The following is an 18262-nucleotide window of genomic DNA, read 5'->3' on the forward strand; positions in this document are numbered from 1 at the left end:
AGGATGTGAGGTGCAGGCTGGGGGCAGGTGGAGGCAGGATTGGTTCCTGTACGTTTCCTCTGGGTACACTGTGCCTGGCAGTGTCTGACCCATGGAAGGTGTATGATGAATATCTGTTGAATGGATCAGTGTGTGAGTGGTTGTTTCCTGGGAGGGACCTCTGTAGCCGGTCTGGCTGGAAAGGCCTCCCCCGCCCAGGACTCAGGTGGGACTTCTGCTTCACCGAAGTGCCTCTCGATGCGTCCCAGTTGACCTCCCCTTTCTGCAGTCCCTGCTCCATGCATTGTGTCCAGGAGTGTGTATGGATTAATGTTATCGCTCTTTGCTTTGGAAGAAAAAGGAGGCATGCCCAAGATTTTAGGGCGTATTTCCTCTTACTAATTAGTTTACAAATGATCTGGAAGGTTGTTCCTTAGGCCAGTCAATGAAAAAAAGTTACTGTCCAGAGTTCTCCAACCCCCACTCCCTGAAATGTCCTTTCATCTCTTTCTTATTTGAAAACAAGTATGCCATATAATGAAACATTGTTCTGCATGCCTTGGCAGGTTTTTTAACCCCTTTCTGCCTGCCCTCTCTCCTGCCCCTTCCCATCAGCCTTGAAAGTTGATACATTATCCTAAGCTTTTAGAGTTAGAAATATATGGCACTTAAAATGTGGCAAAATGTGAAAAATTGGTACATTTTAGGTGAAGGGTAGATGGATACTCACTTTACAATTCTTGCAGCTTTTCTGGAGGTCTGAAATTTTATTTTTCAAAATAAAATTTACAGTTATGTTTAAAGATAGAAATAGATGGCCATATATCCTTCCTGTAAACTTCCTGCATTCACTTGCTGTCGGTAGCAATTATATTAGCTAATTGAGTATTGAGGGAGATTGAATGAGAATCATGTATACAGCCACGTAACAATTAGACAATTCTCTGGCCTATTGTCCCTGTGAATTAATGTTTTCGCCACATTTCCAGAACTTTAGGTAAAAGTAACTTTGATACTTTTGTTAGATATCGTTGGCTGCCGATGACTCTGAGTTGATTTTTTAGTACTTAATATTTAACACTACCACCAATTCCTTGTATTGCGTTTGTATTATGCTCAGTAGTTCATAAATGTACATTCACCCTCATTTTTCTCCTTTAATTCTTCTGACCTGATTTTCTTCTGAAAACCAGGAATTATTTCTACCCAACTGAAAGATGAGAAAAGCAAAAGTCAGAGAATTAAAATGACTTGCCCAAGAGGGAGGGAGGAGAGGAGACTAGGTAAATAGCAGAGCTGAGACCAAAGTCCAGGGCTTCTGATTCCAAATGCAGTGTACTCTCACTGCCCCTCTTGGTCAATCCCATTAAGAATTTCATAAATATGTCTTTCTTTTATGAAAAATTTCAAAAATACACAAAAGAGAGAAAATGCACACCCATACCCATCATCCAGATTCAAAGAGTTTTACCACATTTGCTTCATCTGTTTCCTTTGCTGAAGTGTCTTAAAGCAGACACTGTCTGTTCACTCCTACATACAGCGGTTTGCATCTCAAAACATACTGGCTATTTTCTTACATAACCACAACAGCATGGGCAAGGAAAAAATGACAGTAATTCCACAGAATTACCTAATACCTGTCTACAATAAAATTCCCCTAATTGTCTCAAAGTGTTTTTTTTTAGTTGGTTTGTTTGAATAAGGATTCAGACAGCATCCACACGTCACATTTGGTTGTTAGACTCCACCAGTCTAGACAGTGCCCCTCTTCTTTTGTTCGTGCTATTGACTCGCCCAAATCTGTTTTACTTGCACTCGAGTGCTGAAAACTATGTGGATATGAGAGCATTCTCTGCTCCTTCCATAGTAAAGACTGAGGGGAACTGTCTCATTTGTTCTTTTTGTTGTTGTTGTTAGAGAGTGATGGTTACTACTGATTCTCTAGCTGGCTTTCTCCACTGTGTTTAAAAATCTTTTTTTTTTTTAAATAAGACTCAATTTAAAGGAATGGCAGACTAAATTACTCAAGTAAACACTGTAGGACACACTGAAGGAGTCTGAGGCTTTTCTTCTCTCCTCCTGTTAAGGGCCACGTGGAGCCTCCTTTCTCCTCTGAGTTCTCAGAGCACACAATGGCAGCCCTGTCCATTTGACATTCACCGCAGATTTTAAAGCATAAAGGTTAAGTGCATAGGCTTTACAGCCAGGCAGATAGGAGCGTGTGACCTTGGACATGGTAACCTCACTGAGCCTCAATGTCCTCTTCTGAGAGTGGCAGCATGCCAGTACCTACCTCACGGATATTGTGAGGGTGACTGAGATGATGCGGGTCACATGCTTGGCACAGTGGCTGGCACTCAATCACCGGCACTCTCATTAGTGCACTCTCATTAGTGCACTCTCATTAGTGCAGTGATCTCTTCATGTGTCTGTCACATAGCATGGCCTGGCCTTCATCTCCTCATCCTCTCTTCTGGGGTCACGTGGCCCCAGCCACACTCACCTCCTGCCGTCTTCCAACACACCAGACTCACTCCTGCATCATGGCCTTGTCAGCAGCTGTTCCCTTGGCCCAGAATGCTCTTCCTTCCTATATAAGCATGGCTAACTCCCTCACCTACTTGAAGTCTTTGCTCAGATGTCGTGTTTTCAATGAGATCTACTCTGACCACCCTACTGAAAACTGCAACTCACCCCTCCAACTCCCAACCCCCCTCACTCTGTTCTCCTCTTACCCTTTCCCTCAGCCCGGTTACTTCCCAACATACTATATCCTATATTTATTACTTGTGTCATTTACTGTCTGTCTCCTCACATGAGAACGTCAGCCCCAAGAGGGCAGGGGTCCTTGTTTTGTTCACTGATATGTTGTAGGCACCTAGAACAGTACCTGGTGTATATAATAGGTTACAATAAATATTTATTGAGTGAACAAGTATCTATACTCCGAGCTCCTTGAGGAGAGAGTCAGGGGTTTCTTTCTTCCGTGCCCTTCCTGAACTGCTGCAGACAGCTAGGACAGTGTCTCTAGCCCAGTGGTCTCAGCTCAGGCTATATATTAGACATCCCTGGGAGCCTCTGAAAAATACTGATGCCTGAGCTCCTTCCCCAGATTGTGATTTGATTGGACTCAGATGGGGCCCTGTATTGGTATTTAAAAAAAGCTCCCTAAGTGATTCTGATGCTTAGAGAAGGTTGCGTTTTCCTGGTCTGAGCTTCTGGGTGTCCTGGAGGATGTAGGAGAGCAGTTGGTCCTCCATTATGAACCAGGTTCGTGAACATTTCCACCCCTAAGTGCTGGCTCCAGTGAGCTGCCGTCGGAGCTGTCCCCTTCAGCACCGGCAGACACTCACTGCTAGACTGTGAAACGAAGCCCTTGTTATAAATGTGGGGAGAATCATCTGCTTCCTTCCCTGCTACCCCAGCATGCTAGAGCTGAAAGGACTCACAGAGCTTCCTGACCCACTCACATCTCCCTCCTGCAGCTCCAACCCTCTACTCTGGGCAAATTCATCAGCCGTCAGGTCAGGGGTGGTCCCAAGAAGTGCTGAGCCTCCTCTCTTACAAGCCTGCATTCAATTCCACAGACATCTCCTGACACCTCCCCTAGTCCAGGCAGAGGAAATGGATGGCTTGATGATCTGATGCAAAGGAGAAAGGAAGGTATTGGATCTGTGCTCTGGACGCAGGGCTGGGGAGGCTGGAGGAAGAGGTTAGCGACACATCCTGAAGAAGGCTTAGGGGAGGCTTTGGGGCACAGGCATCACTAGAATGTGGCCCTGATGAGTGAGGAGGCTGGCAAGATGGAAAGGGTGTTCCAGGGAGAGGCACTGGGGTGAAAAGGGCAGCATGTGCTCCTGGAACTAATGTAACCAGGGACCGGGACTCCATGCCAAGTGGACTGGATGGCTTGAGAGCCCAGTGCCACGGTCAGGCCATGTCTGCACCTTATTTATGCTGTTCCCACTGCTCATGTTGCTCTCCTGCCTCTCCATCCATCTAAACCTGCCCATCTCCAAAAGTCCATCCAAATCCTTCCTCTTCCTGGAAGCCTGTATCACCCCACCCAGCTTTAGTGGTCTTCTCTGAGTAACAGCAATGAAACACTTATGAAGAATTTTCTACTCAGTACACTGCCAGATTCTGTGTGAAGGGCTCTATGTGTATTGTCTCATGTATGTCATTTGGCAACCTGAGGGAAGCATGACAGTCACCCCATTTTACAGAGGAGAAAACTACAGTTTGGAGAGGTTGTCATGTGGCCAAGCTGTCCAGTTGGGCATGGCAGCATCAGGGTTGGAACCTAGGGAGTCTTGCTTGAGACTTGCTTATATGTTTACCCTCTGCACAGAGCTGTCCCCCATCCTTCCCTGTTACAGGCACTGGTTTTCTATACAATCCTGTATAACACCAGTGCTGTGTTTCTTCTTATCGGACAGACTGCAGGCTCTTAGAGGGCAGGAAGCAAATCTAGCTCTTCTCTTATGTCTGCAGAAGCATCAGCCCCACTTGGAGACATGCTGTAGCTGTGCACCACAGATGCTAACTGAATTGAGGAGGCTGCATAGAACAGCAGGGAACAGTCTTGGGCTAAGGAAACCAGGTTGGAATCTCTGCTTTTTTAACCAGCTGTGTGACCTTTACGCCATTCATTCTGCCTGCTCCTCCCAAGCTGGGTTAGACCAGGCAATTTCTGGAATCACTTCAAACCCAAAGGCGCCTGCTCAGTTTTCTACACATACCTCTAAACGCGTCCGATCCACATCCTTGGGCAGTCGGTTTCTCCCTCTTGTGGTCACCAGGAGCAGTTCATAAGGGTAGATCTAAGAAGAGAGGAGGGGGGATATTTGTAGGTTGGGTGAGGGTGGTGGGCTTGTCCCTTCAGACATATTTTGTGTCTGGCTGGGGCTCCCTCCTCTGTCCAGAAAGAGCCAGAGATTAAAGTCTGGAGGAAGGGCTGAGTATGTCCTTTTTCGGGCTTCCTGGCAGCCTCAAGGCACCTTCTCCCAAAAGGCAAGGCCCTGGAGTCCTTGAATACTGCCAGGGATGAGCTTGGTTGCATTTGGCCTTAATGTGAGCACAAGGGCTCCTGAGTGTAAATGTCTCATATCTGTGATTGGCAAGCCTCTAGAGAGTCTCCGAGGCCCGGGGGAACTGTCTGGTTTCAGGAGGCAAGAGATGTAGGGCAGGATTCAGGGAAACTGGGCCAAGGAGGCACTTGAAATGCTAGTCTTGAGAGGACCCTTGGGGTTATTTATCGATGTTCCCTTCCCTGCATAGACAGTGCTGTCATCTTCCTGCTGGTCCCCAGTGTAGCAACATGCAGGGTCCCGGAGACCCCCAGGGTCTGTGTATCTTTACCTTGTACTCTGTAGAGAGAAAAGAGACACACACAAAGTAGAAACCATCAGTCTTTGCTCTGCATCACTACACTGGCCTCTGTCATAGAGACACTGTCCTTATTGAATTCATCCCAAATCAAGGATGGTTTGAACACAATGGAGAAAGGGGTTGGGCTGATCCAGAGATAGGTTTTTAGGGGGAAAATGACGTTTGAGATATTTAGAATAGAAGTAAGAAGAGTCTGGGACCATGAAGCACATGGGTGAGATCCTTCATCTTCTGGGGGGAACCCTCCAGGGTTTGATGTGGGCCTGCCTTCCTGCCTGAGCCTGCTTGTAGGAGCTGGAAGAGGCTGGTGGGAGAGCATCACTGGAAGAGAGCATGAGGCTCATGGAATTTTTTCTTGGAAGAATGTGCATTTGGCTCTGAGTATTTCCCTCCACCCGGGGCTGGCAGGCAACTCTAGCTCAGCAGTACTGGGAGAACAGCAAGCACTCTGTGATGGCTCTGGGAATCCAGATGGGACAGATGGCCTGGAGATCACCCAAGGCCAGGGACTTGAGAGGATGAGAGAAGAGCAGGGGAAAAGGGAGGGAATGGGAAGTGAAAGGGAACTCGGGGTTTGCACAGAGCCCAGCGTGGGAAGAGAATCGTCTGTCAAACGGGCTATTATGAGCAGTGCATTATAATGAGGTCCCTGTGAAGTCCCAGGAGAGGCCGGCACTCACCTCGCATGCCCCAGTTGACAGCATTCATGCTGTCGTAATGGAATAGGTCTGCGCTGGGTGTCTGCAGGGGAGACAGAACCAGGGCTGGCCTGAGGCACGCTCACCTCTGCCTCCCTGAAGTACTCACCCATCTCCATAAAATGCACTGGGGCTGGTGGGACACGGGGCCCTCTCAGAAGCCTCGGTCTCAAGGTGGAGTGATTTACTTCACTGCCATATGCCTAGTGCCTAGGCCTGGCACATAGTAGGCACTCAGTAAATATTCATTTATTAGTGAATTACAGCTCATGCTTTCTTTCATTACTCAAATATTTTTTTCTGAGATCTGCCCTGACAACTCTATCTAAAATTGCAAATCGCCCCTTCCCCAACTCCCAACCTCCCTCATCCTGCTCAATTTCCCCCTTTTTTTCCATAGCACTTACTACCTTCTACATTGTGTATAAGGTGACTTGTGTACTATTTACTGCTTGCTTTCGATTTCTCCCTATAAGAATATAGGCTCCAAGGCCAGGGGTCTTTGTTTTGTTCGGTCACTGAGGTATTCTAAGCACTCAGAGCAGTGCCTGGCATACGTAAAAGGCTTTCAATAAACATCTGTCTGTTCATGAACAAATGTCTAGGCTTTGGGCGTGCTGAGGACAGGGTCTGTCTCTTCCCCGCTTGGAGGGGGTGGGGCCCCAACACCAGCCGTGGCTCTACTATGGACCTCTGATCCCTTTTGTGTGCTTAACCCTAGAATTGTCTCTTAACAAGTTTACCACTTCTGTCCCTCTGCAGTCTCTTCTCTACACAGGTGGGATCCCATTAAAAATCTGAGTTGGGGGCTTCCCTGGTGGCGCAGTGGTTGAGAGTCCACCTCAACCACATGATGCAGGGGACACGGGTTCGTGCCCCGTTCTGGGAAGATCCCACATGCCGCGGAGCGTCTGGGCCCGTGAGCCATGGCCGCTGAGCCTGCGTCTCCAGAGCCTGTGCTCCGCAATGGGAGAGGCCACGACAGTAAGAGGCCCGTGTACCGCAAAAAAAAAAAAAAAAAAAAAAAAAAATCTGAGTTGGATGGTGCAGCACACCTACCGGAACCCTTCTGAGTCCTTACCAGCACACAGGGCCCTAATGACATCTCCGTCTGGCTTCATCTCCACGCTCACTCCATCCCAGCCACACATCCTCCCCACCCAGGGACTCTGACACTGTGCTTCCCTCTATTAGGGTGGCTCTTGCTGGTCTTGGAGAGGTGAGGTCCCTCCCTGCACTCAGGCCTTTGTTTAAATTCACTCTCTGACCTTCTCTCTCTTTGCCTCCTTGCTTTGTCTTCCATCTGAGCACTTATGACTGCTGACTTCAAGTCACACATGCAGTTATTGGTTGTCTGTCTCCCCAGCTAGAATGTGAGCTCCACAGGAGCAGCGAATTTATTCACTGCAGGACTTCCAGCACTCAGAACAGTGCCTGACACTTAGTAGGTGCTTAGTAAATAAATGTCTATCTTAGTGTCCTTCCCCTTTCCCCCATCACTTGTCTATTCACAGAGCCTCTCCTTTTGCCAACAAGACATATTTTTCATCCCCTTTTTAGTCCTTAAACCACCTCACAGCTTCCATGAAGGTTTTAGCCGCAGGACATCTAAGAGCTCAGAAGGCTCCAAGCCACAACGGGTGAGTGGAACCCAGCAGTCAGGTGTGGGCTGTCGGGGGCAGCTGGCCCAGGCTCGAATCCTGGCTCAGCACTTACTAGGAATGAGAGCTCAAGCAGGTCACTGAGCCCCTCTGTGCCTCCATCTTCATCCACAAAATAGAGTTATTAAAAATAGTAACTACCTTGCAGGGTTATAATGAGTGAGTGCTTGTAAAGTGCTCAGCGTGGAGTAATTGTGCCAGAGATACTAGGTGCTCCCAGCCCCTCTCACAGGGGGCTCTTTTGTTAATGCACCTCTAGCCCCAAGGCCTCTGTCCAGGTTTCACCCGTAAGTCATCACTCCTGAGCTAACACAGGAATTGTGAACCTCTTGGGGATAATATCCCTGGAACAGCCTCTCTTACCCTGTGCAGCCCGTTTCTTCTGTAGGCAGGCAGGGAGGCAGATTTGGAGATGAGGGGGTCTGAAAAGAAGGAGCCAAGACAATTACCAGGGGCCCCAAGCCAGGGTTTCCTCTCCCTGAGGTCATCTGGCTACAAATGGCCAATGTTACTTGTGGGAAGGGGGACAGACAGGGACCACCAGCTCCTTCCACTTCTCTCCAGGCTTACAACTAACAGTCTTAGGGGTGCCTCACCCTGGCAGAATTCTAGGCCCACCCCAAGTACCCACTCACAGAGTCTTCTGGTGTTAACCTGCACACATCTATCCTCCTATGATGGACCCATGTGTCCTGGAATTGGGGTCGAGCTGGAACTCAGACAGGCAGGCTCCCACGTGGGTGGAAGAGGCGTGTGCTCTTTCTTTCTCTCTGGGAGCTGTTGGGCATGGCAACACTGGTTCCAGGACCAAAGATTAAGACCCACTATCTGACAAACACATGGGGTGGACTATTTCAGATGGGGACTGTGCTGGGACATCCACGTTGTATGGTCATCACAACTAAGGGGGACCTGCCGCTGACTCAGCTCTGGCCCTCACAGCACATGATGGGCTGAAGGAAGGGCAGGCAGAACATACCGCTGTCAGCCAGGTAGTGGGACCGAGGGGCTGCAAGAGAGGGAAGCCAGAGATCAGCGTTCATGGAGACAGACAGAAATTGCTCCCATACCTGGGCCACCCTGGCCGGCGGGGAGGAGAGCCCTCCTTCAGTACCTCCTTTCCCACTGGTCAGTTTCTAACTGTTGCACCTGCACCCGATCCTCTCTCCCCCACCCAGCTTGTAGCCCAGCACCTGGCACAGTGCAGGTGCTCTGTGATATTTGTTGCACAAATGCCATTGAATGGAGCTGAATTTTGAGCAGTACTGGTGCAGTGTACAGAGCCAGGGGTTGAAAACAGTGCCTCTCAGTGGTGAAACAGGGAAACAGCCCATCAGTTCATCCTGGCTTGGCCATTAATAGATACCCAATTGCAGATAAGTAAATCATGCTTTGTTTCCTTATCTGTAAAATGGGAGGGATAGTGTCTCCTTTATAGGGTTATTGTGAAGAATATAGGACACAATATAGTAAGGTGCTTAGCACAGTGCCTGACAGATAAAAACCCTCAATAAAACTGGCTTTATCATCATCACCACCACCACCACTGTCATGTTTGAGCTCACCTAGAATCAAGGTGCAGTACAGCAAAGAGGGAAAAGCTTATGGCCTTGAAGTCACTCTATGCTGGGCCTGATCCTGGCTCAGTCACTTACTGGCTTTCTGACCTTGGGCAAGAGGGTTAACCTCAGGTCTCTCATCTATAAAGTGGGTGATAATAATCCCTCTACATTGTGGGTCTTTGTGAGGACCAAGGGTGATAATGTATCTATAAATGCCCAGCACACAGGATTGCAATAAATGGTACCTTTTATTATCCATCAAGTATTGACCTGAGATAGGATTTCCTGGCAGGACTGAATCCCACAGGGGTAAGTAAGAGAGGAGGCAGGAAGAGGATGTGTGAGTCCAGGAACAGGGAGGAGCTTACAGTGAAAGACTCTCAGGGCAAAGTGCTTGAACCAAGCCTCTGCTTGTATACCTCCAGTGATGGGAGGCTTGCTACCTCAAGAGGCATCCTGTTTTATCTTCAGACTATTAGAAGAGTTTTTTCTTTACATGGAAACTGATTGGAAGTCATGGCTTCAGATGACCCGAAGAAGCAGAAGTGACTGCTCAGGATGGAGCATGGTCTTATTTAGTCTGTATTCTAGACCCTGGTGAGGCCATAGAAGGTTAGATTCACTAATGGAAGAACTGATGGGGAAGAGAGTGCCCCCACCCCGGCAGGTTACAGGGCAGTGCTTACAGCCATTTAGGGACATATCATAGCCAGCTGTGTGCAGGGCCTCTCGGCTGCTGGTGGAGCTCCGGGGTGGGGTCCAGGGATCCGCGTAGGAACTGGACCGGGCCTTCATCTCTTCCTTCAGAATTAGTCGGCCAATTCCACTCTGGAGCTGGGGGTGGGGGAGGAACAAGATGAAGTTAGAAGGAAGCAAAGAACACTGAGATGGAACAGGCTTAGGAAAGGCTGAGGGACCAGATTCTCTATAGTGAACCTCTGGCACTTTTTGCCTTTTCAGTGTCCCTCTTTCCTTGCAGCACCCATATTTTCCTTTGTGGGACTTCATTTCTCTTCCACAAGTAGTCCTGTGGTCAGGGTGGGGCTCTGGTGGTACGTACCAGAGCCCATATACAATATGTGGCTTTGTGTGTGTGGCTTCTTTCACTAAGCATAATGTTGTCAAGGTTCATACACATTGTAGCATGTATTAGCGCTTCATTCCCTTTTATAGCTGAATAATAGTGTGTCATTTGGATATGCCACATTTTGTTTATTCGTTTGTGAGTTGATGGACATTTGGGCTGCTTCCGTCTTTCGGCTCTTGTGAGTAGTACTGCTAGGAACCTGCGTGTACGTGTATTCGTTTGAGTACCAGTTTTCAGTTCTTCTGGGTATATACCTAGGAGTGGAACCGATGGGTCTGTGAACAGAGAACGTCACCTAACATGGGTCGGTAAACAAAGGATGTTGCAGCCATCCAGCCGTCAGCCTCTGCAGCCACCACCAACAGTATACCCTGAGAGGATTCAGAATGGAGTAAAGCAGGATACTGGGCCTAGATAGTTAAGGTGCATATCACAGGAATGATTTCAGTGCATCTTCCCGTACACAGAAAAGGGCTAAATTCATTAACGTGAGATGTCTGTTTTTTTCTTTAATTAGAATCTTTTGACGGACGTTTGACTATCTGCTTTGTTTTGTTTTGTTTTGTTTTTGCAAAAATTCCTTTATATCCTGGTTCCTCCCTTACCTCTTCAGAACTGTCCCTCAGATTTGAGAGGCTGTCTCCCGGGCTTAGGTCCTTAGTATGTCTGCTGAATAAAACATAATTCTCAACTTTTAGGTTATGCAGTCAACAGTTTTGACAGCTACAGAGGGACCCAGAGCAGACTTTTCTCCTTTGCCTGAACTCTCCAAGGATCCAGAGCCTAGGTACCAGCAGAGGATTCTTGGGCCCATCTGCCACCTCAGAGAGTCCAGATGAATTTGGGTGAGTCTCTCCTGATTCTCAGATCTCCTGTTATTGGCTGATGATCCTAAGTTTTATTCAGTGATGTTAAACTCCTCACTGGAAGAGTAGTAGGTTATCCTTGAAACTTAGTTTCAAGAAGAGGTACCTGGGTTATGCTCAGTTGAAAGACACTGAGTAAGGTTGGACTGGGTAATTAGGTGGAAGACTGGCCTGTCGTTTTTCCTTGAATTGGCTACCTTAATAGAGTTTGTCAAAATAAAAGTGAAGGTATCTCATGAGAGCTTTCAGCTCAGAAGGAACATCACCTCCTGGCTGGCCACAGCTTCCTCAGGCTGTTCAGTGTCCCTGAACACAAACTTGTGGGAGCGGTAGAGGCAAGTCCTCATACTGTGCAGCTGTCCCTAAAGGGAAACGCACTTTTTCAATTAAACACTTGCCTGCCAGGGACATGCGTAAGAGCCGGCCACTCCATAATCCGAGTACCCATGGTGGTTGTAGGCTACTGAAGGGAGAAACCAGGACTCATAAAAGGGCTAAAATGAATCTAGGGTAAAATCTAGAGGAGTTAAGCTCACAACAGCACATTGGCTCACCACACGATCATCACTAGCGATTTTATCTCCACAAACTGGCTCTGGAATGGGGAACAAAACTTTCAAAACAAAAAGAAAAAGGAACGACAGATTGCCAGCTTCTAACTAATACCCCAGTCAGACATACATGTACAACACGTATACTTACAAGTACTTACTTAATTGGGAATTAAAGGAAATCTCGCCCTGAAAATGACTAAGATGAGGCTCTTCTATTGCATACGCAGTTAAGTTAGAGAAAGCCTGCTTGATAAAACATCTTTTCAGAATTCTGACCTTAAAGAAACAAAAGCCCTTCTAGGGGGAACTTGCATTTCTCTCCCTGTGTCTTTGAGATGTAAATGTTCTACCTGATTTTCTTAGGCATTTTGTGTGTATGTATGTGTATATGTCTGTTTCTGTGTTTTGAGTACTTGGTCTTTGCCACCTGGAAGGTACACATATGGTATACAATTCGGCAGCCAACCGAATAGACTGGGATTCTGAGCAGTCTTTTGTCTGACTGTGCCAACTCTCAGGGGCTTTTGCCCTCTTAACCTTCCTTGCATCGGCCTGTGCAATGAAGCCCTTTACTTTCTTAGGCCATTTTGGGGAGTAAACTTTCTAGATTTTGTGAAGGCTACATCTTCATACTCTGTTGTGGGGACTTCTCTGGTGTCTTACTGGTTTGCATCAATAAGGTACATCTTATTAATGGCCACATGATGGATCCTTTATATTGGAGAAACTTCTAAATTGGTAAATTTTAAAAGAGCTGTGTTACTGGTACTTATAAGAAAAAAACTTAGAAGGTGGAAAACATATATTCGGTTAACCTAAGAACTCCCTTAATTGAAAACAACAACAACAAAAAACTGGTTTGGGAAGCCTTATTTGTGGTCTCTGCTTCCCCTCAGTGAGTCTTACAGATGCTAATAAAAACATTAGGATAATTCATGTTAATTAGGTTGATTAACAGGGAAGTAAACTGAAGAGAAAGTTTAGAGACTTCTTCCCAAAAAGGTGGAAATTTTAAAGGGACTTATCCCAAAAGGATAAAGAAATCTTTAGATGATTATTTAAAAATGGGATAAATAAAATGGATGTTAATGGGATTAAAACAAAGGTTTGATAGAACATCATGTAAGGCTGGATGGAACAAAGGTCCCCAACATTAAAGGGCCCCAAACAAGTCCACTCTATTTACCCCACTTAAAAAATATATATATTTAGGGACTTCCCTGGTGGTCCAGTGGGTAAGACTCCGTGTTCCCAATGCAGGGGGCCCAGGTTTGATCCCTGGTTGGGGAACTAGATCCCACATGCATGCCACAACTAAGAGTCCGTGTGCTGCAACTAAGAAGCCCACATGCCACAATTAAAACCCAGCGCAGGCAAAATAAATAAATAAATATTTTAAAATATACATATATATTTAAATGGCTGGAAGTAAATTACACTGAGATACCTGGCCAAAAATTACTTGGGGCAACAGTTAGGCCGATTAATCAAGTAAAAGATTGACAAAAGGGCCTGAGTCCCTTGGCTCAACCCCTCACTGGGGACCCCAGAGCCTTTTATTAAAAATAGATAAAAGAGTCAGAGGATAAAAAGAAAGGAAAGCTTCTAGGACTCCTTGAAAGACCAAGGCTTGATGATTGGGTCCTAATGGAAGATAAAGGTAAAGGTATAAAAGCTGATAGAATTGAGATGAAAGTTTATAAAAATTGGTATACCTAAACGGGCTTTATATAAGATGGTTATTTCTCTTTTGTTTAATTATATTGTGTGATATACATGTTTCACTGGGGAATGCTTCATAAGACAGGGCATATGAATCTGCCCCTCAGGAAATATTATTAAACATACAAAAGGAAACCAGTAGGGTTACCTGAGCCTGTATAATATAATGTAAAAACTGGGAGCAATATTCAGGGGCTAATAAAAATAATAATAGAGATTTTGCTCTGGGTCTCACCTGTGCACTCAGAAAAAGGACCTTTGTTGAATGCCTTATGCGAGCTTTTGAAAGCATGATAAATTAAACCCTAAAATTCTAGAACATAGAACTCTTGAATTTTGGCTAAGTCAGAAATCTTCGCACTGATATAAAAAAGCAAATTAAACAAAGTACACTTGGGCAAATCAATCTTTTAATATCATTTAGGCAGCAGACCAGTTTTTTTGAGAATTAAAAGCAACTGTCTTTGTTTTGCAAATCTCTGCAAATAAGAAATGTAAATACAGCCCACATTGATCTGAGACTGAGCCTAATTAGCTCAATCAGGTAAAACCTGAAACCAAGGAGGAAAAAAAAAAAGCAAAAAAGTCCTTTTAAACTCAAACTGCTGGAAAGGCTCCCTCACCCCAAATCTAATTCATAGCCTCCTTAAGGGTTTATCAAGGATAAATACAAATCTTAAAAGTCTTTTCCGCAAATAGCAAAGCCTTAGTCATCTGAGCAAGCAAATTTAACTTATTCCAACTGTTATTTATAAACTAGTAAGTTTATACTGTAATACCTGATTCATAACTAAGTTTTTAAGGTGAAGCTATGAGATCTCTAGTTAGGTCTGTTTATATGTCTGTGTACATATTATACATATGAGATGTCTCCACCTCCGGAAAATACTGTTAAAATTAAATTTATAAAAGAGTTCCATTTAATTGACTTAAAAGTAAGTGCTTACAAATTAAATACTTCTAAACATAAAAGAAACTGGCCAGAATGAATATCAGGTTCATGTATCTAGGAAATAGTCAATATTAAATTAATATCTCGTGTTAAAGCTAGCTTCAGCTTGCTGGTTTAATCAGTCAATACAGACATATTTTACTTGGTACACCTTCAGTGTACCAAGGTTCACTGAAGGTTAATAAGTTCATGTTATTTCTGTTGCAGAGTTTGTCAGCAAAAAAATTAACTTGGTATGATGATATTTTCATAAATTATAAAGGAAAATAAGAGTTTTCAGGTGAACTCTTTAGGAATAATTATGCTTTGGGTATATTGATTTAAAACAGTTTGTCCAGATTTTTGGTAACTTAAAACTTTAGAGTTTTTCCTATTTATTTTTAATTTTTATTTTATATTGGAGTATAGGTGATTTACAATGTTGTGTTAGTTTCAAGTATACAGCTAAATGATTCGGTTATACCTATACATATATCTGTTCTTTTTCAGATTCTTTTCCTGAGAGGTTATTATAGAATATTGAGTAGATTCCCTGTGCTATACAGTAGGTAGTTGTTGATTATCTGTTTTATATATAATACTATGTATATGTTAATCCCAAACTCCTCATTTATCCCTCCCCCCTGCCACCACGTTTCCCCTTTGGTAACCTAAGTTTATTTTGAACGGCTGTGAGTCTGTTTCTCTTTGGTAAATAAGTTCATTTGTATCATTTTTTTGGGTTCCACATATAAGTGATATCATATGATATTTGTATTTCTCTGTCTGACTTACTTCACTTAGTATGATAATCTCTAGGCCCATCCATGTTGCTGCAAATGTCATTATTACATTTTTTTATGGCTAATATTCCATTGTAGATATGTACCACATCTTCTTTATCCATTCCTCTGTAGATGGACATTTAGGTTTCTTCCATGTCTTGGGTATTGTAAATAGTGCTGCAATGAAGATTGGGGTGCATGTATCTTTTCCAATTATGGTTTTCTCTGTATATATACCCAGGTGTGGGACTGCTGGATCATATGGTAGTTCTATTTTTAGTTTTTTAAGGAACCTCCATACTGTTCTCCATAACAGTTGTACCAATTTACATTCCCACCAACAGTGTACAAGGGTTCCCTTTTCTCCACATCCTCTCCAGCATTTATTGTTTGTAGACTTTTTTTTTTTTTTTGCGGTACGCAGGCCTCTCACTGCTGTGGCCTCTCCCGTTGTGGAGCATAGGCTCCGGATGCGCAGGCTCAGCGGCCATGGCTCACGGGCCCAGCTGCTCTGCGGCATGTGGGATCTTCCCGGACCAGGGCACAAACCCGTATCCCCTGCATTGGCAGGCGGATTCTCAACCACTGCACCACCAGCGAAGCCCTGTTTGTAGACTTTTTGATGATGGCCATTCTGACTGGTGTGAGGTGATGCCTCATGGTGGTTTTGATTTGCATTTCTCTGATAATTAGTGATGTTGAGCATCTTTTCATGTGCTTTTTGGCCATCTGTATGTCTTCTTTGGAGAAATGTATATTTAGATCTTCTGCCCATATTTTGATTGCATTGTTTGTTTTTTTGATATAGAACTGTATGAGCTGTTTGTATATTTTGGAGATTAATCCCCTGTCAGCCACTTGATTTGCAAATATTTTCTTCCATTGTGTGGGTTGTCTTTTCATTTTGTTTATGGTTTCCTTTGCTGTGCAAAAGCTTTTAAGTTTAATTAGGTTCCACTTGTTTATTTTTGTTTTCATGTTCATTACTCCACGTGTTTGTGTTTTTTACAGGATTTTTTCCTGTAATTGATTTCTAGTCTCATAGTGTTGTAGTCAGAAAAGATGCTTGATATGATTTCAGTTTTCTTAAATTTACTGAGGCTTGATTTCTGGCCCAGGATATGATCTATCCTGGAGAATGTTCCATGTGCACTTGAGAAGAATGTATACTCTGCTGCTTTTGGATGGAATGTTCTATAAATATCAGTTAAGTCCATCTGGTCTAGTGTGTCATTTAAGGCTGTGTTTCCTTACTGATTTTCTGTCTGGATGAGCTGTCCATTGATGTAAGTGGAGTGTTAAAATCCCTCACTATTATTATTTTGTTACTGTCAATTTCTCCTTTTATGCCTGTTAGCATTTGCCTTATATATTGAAGTGCTCCTATGTTGGGTGCATATATATTTTCAGTTATTATATCTTCCTCTTGGATTGATTCATTGATCATTATGTAGCATACTTCTTTGTCTCTTGCAGCAGTCTTTATTTTAAAGTCTATGTTGTCTGAGTATCACGACTTCAGCTCTCTTTTGATTTCTCTTTGCATGGAATACCTTTTTCCATCCCCTCACTTTCAGTCTATATGTGTCCTGAGGTCTGAAGTGAATCTCTTGTAGACGTATATATGTGGGTCTTGTTTTTGTATCAGTTCAGCCAGCCTATGTCTTTTGGCTGGAGCATTTAATCCATTTACATTTAAGGTAACTATCGATATGTATGCTCTTACTGCCATTTTGTTAATTGTTTTGGGTATTTTTTTTTTAACATCTTTATTGGAGTATAATTACTTTACAATGGTGTGTTAGTCTCTGCTTTATACCAAAGTGAATCAGCTATACATATACATATATCCCCATATCTCCTCCCTCTTGCGTTTCCCTCCCACCCTCCCTATCCCACCCTCTAGGTGGTCACAAAGCACTGAGCTGATCTATCTGTGCTATGTGGCTGCTTTTGGGTTTGTTTTTGTAGGTCTTTTTTCTTCCCTTCCTCTTTTGTTCTCTTTTGTGGTTTGATGACTCTCTTTAGTGTTGTGTTTGGATTCCTTTTCAATTTTTATTTGTATATCTATTGTAGATTTTTGGTTTGCAGCTCCCATGAGGTTTTGATGTAGCAGTCTATATACATATACAAGATTTTTTAAGTGGCTGGTCTCTTAATTTGAAATGAATTTCCAATATCCTGCAGTTGTACTCTCCTCAAGATTGCTGGTTTTGATATCATATTTGTGTGTGGCCGATTTCCTACCTTCTTTAGTGTATGTTTGCCTTGATTGGTGAGTTTTCCCATTCATAAGTTGCTTGTTTCTAGTTGTGGCCTCTTCTTTTCTGCCTAGAGAAGTTCCTTTAGCATTTGTCGTAAAGCTGGTTTCATGGTGCTGAATTCTCTTAGCTTTTGCTTCTCTGTAAAGCTTTTGATTTCTCCATCGAATCTGAATGGGAGCCTTGCTGGGTAGAGTAATCTTGGTTATAGGTTTTCCCCTTTCATCACTTTAAATATATCATGCCACTCCCTTCTGGCCTGCAGAGTTTCTGCTGAAAAATCAGCTGTTAACCTTATGGGGATTCCCTTGTATGTTATTTGTTGCTTTTCCCTTGTTGTTTTTTCTATTTTCTCTTTGTCTTTAACTTTTGTCAGTTTGATTAATATGTGTCTCCGCGTGTTCCTCCTTGAGTTTATCCTGTATGGGACTCTCTGCATTTACTGGACTTCATTGAGTGTTTCCTTCCCCATGTTAGGGAAGTTTTCAGTGATAATCTCTTCCAATATTTTCTCAGGCACTTTCTCTCTCTCTTCCCCTCTGGGACCCCTATAATGTGAATGTTTGTGCATTTAATGTTGTCCCAGAGGTGTCTGAGACTATCCTCATTTCTTTTCATTCTTTTTTCTTTATTCTGTTCCACAGCAATGACTTCCACCACTCTCTCTTCCACTTACTCATTCTTCTGCCTTGTTTATTCTGCTTCTGATTCCTTCTTGTATGTTTTTCATTTCAGTTATTGTATTGTTCATCTCTGTTTGTT

General features: G+C 44.0%; 1 protein-coding gene and 1 long non-coding RNA gene across 8 annotated transcripts in view; one reads left to right on the plus strand and one right to left on the minus strand.

Annotated features, from left to right (window-relative positions):
* LOC132423168 (uncharacterized) overlaps nt 1-14023 on the plus strand; it is a 122950-nt gene extending 108927 nt beyond the window's left edge. For 2 of the 3 annotated variants that reach the window (XR_009518944.1, XR_009518946.1), the window contains one exon: nt 11080-14023. This is a non-coding gene — a long non-coding RNA (uncharacterized lncRNA). Of the gene's footprint in view, nt 1-4476; nt 4715-11079 lie in introns of those variants that run through there. The other variant, XR_009518945.1, reaches the window with a different exon arrangement.
* The window catches only part of ABLIM3 (actin binding LIM protein family member 3), a 144985-nt gene that overhangs the window by 2130 nt on the left and 124593 nt on the right, over nt 1-18262 (minus strand). For 4 of the 5 annotated variants that reach the window (XM_060008574.1, XM_060008575.1, XM_060008576.1 and 1 more), the window contains 4 exons: nt 9981-10128; nt 8712-8741; nt 8096-8154; nt 4725-4805 (listed from right to left, as the gene is read on the minus strand). In XM_060008574.1, coding sequence (XP_059864557.1) covers nt 4725-4805; nt 8096-8154; nt 8712-8741; nt 9981-10128 — 318 coding nt within the window. Of the gene's footprint in view, nt 1-4724; nt 4806-5343; nt 5352-6053; nt 6115-8095; nt 8155-8711; nt 8742-9980; nt 10129-18262 lie in introns of all 5 variants that reach the window. The other variant, XM_060008578.1, reaches the window with a different exon arrangement.

Source organism: Delphinus delphis, chromosome 3 (genome assembly GCF_949987515.2).
Source record: "Delphinus delphis chromosome 3, mDelDel1.2, whole genome shotgun sequence".
In the NCBI taxonomy this organism is placed as follows: Eukaryota; Metazoa; Chordata; class Mammalia; order Artiodactyla; family Delphinidae; genus Delphinus; species Delphinus delphis.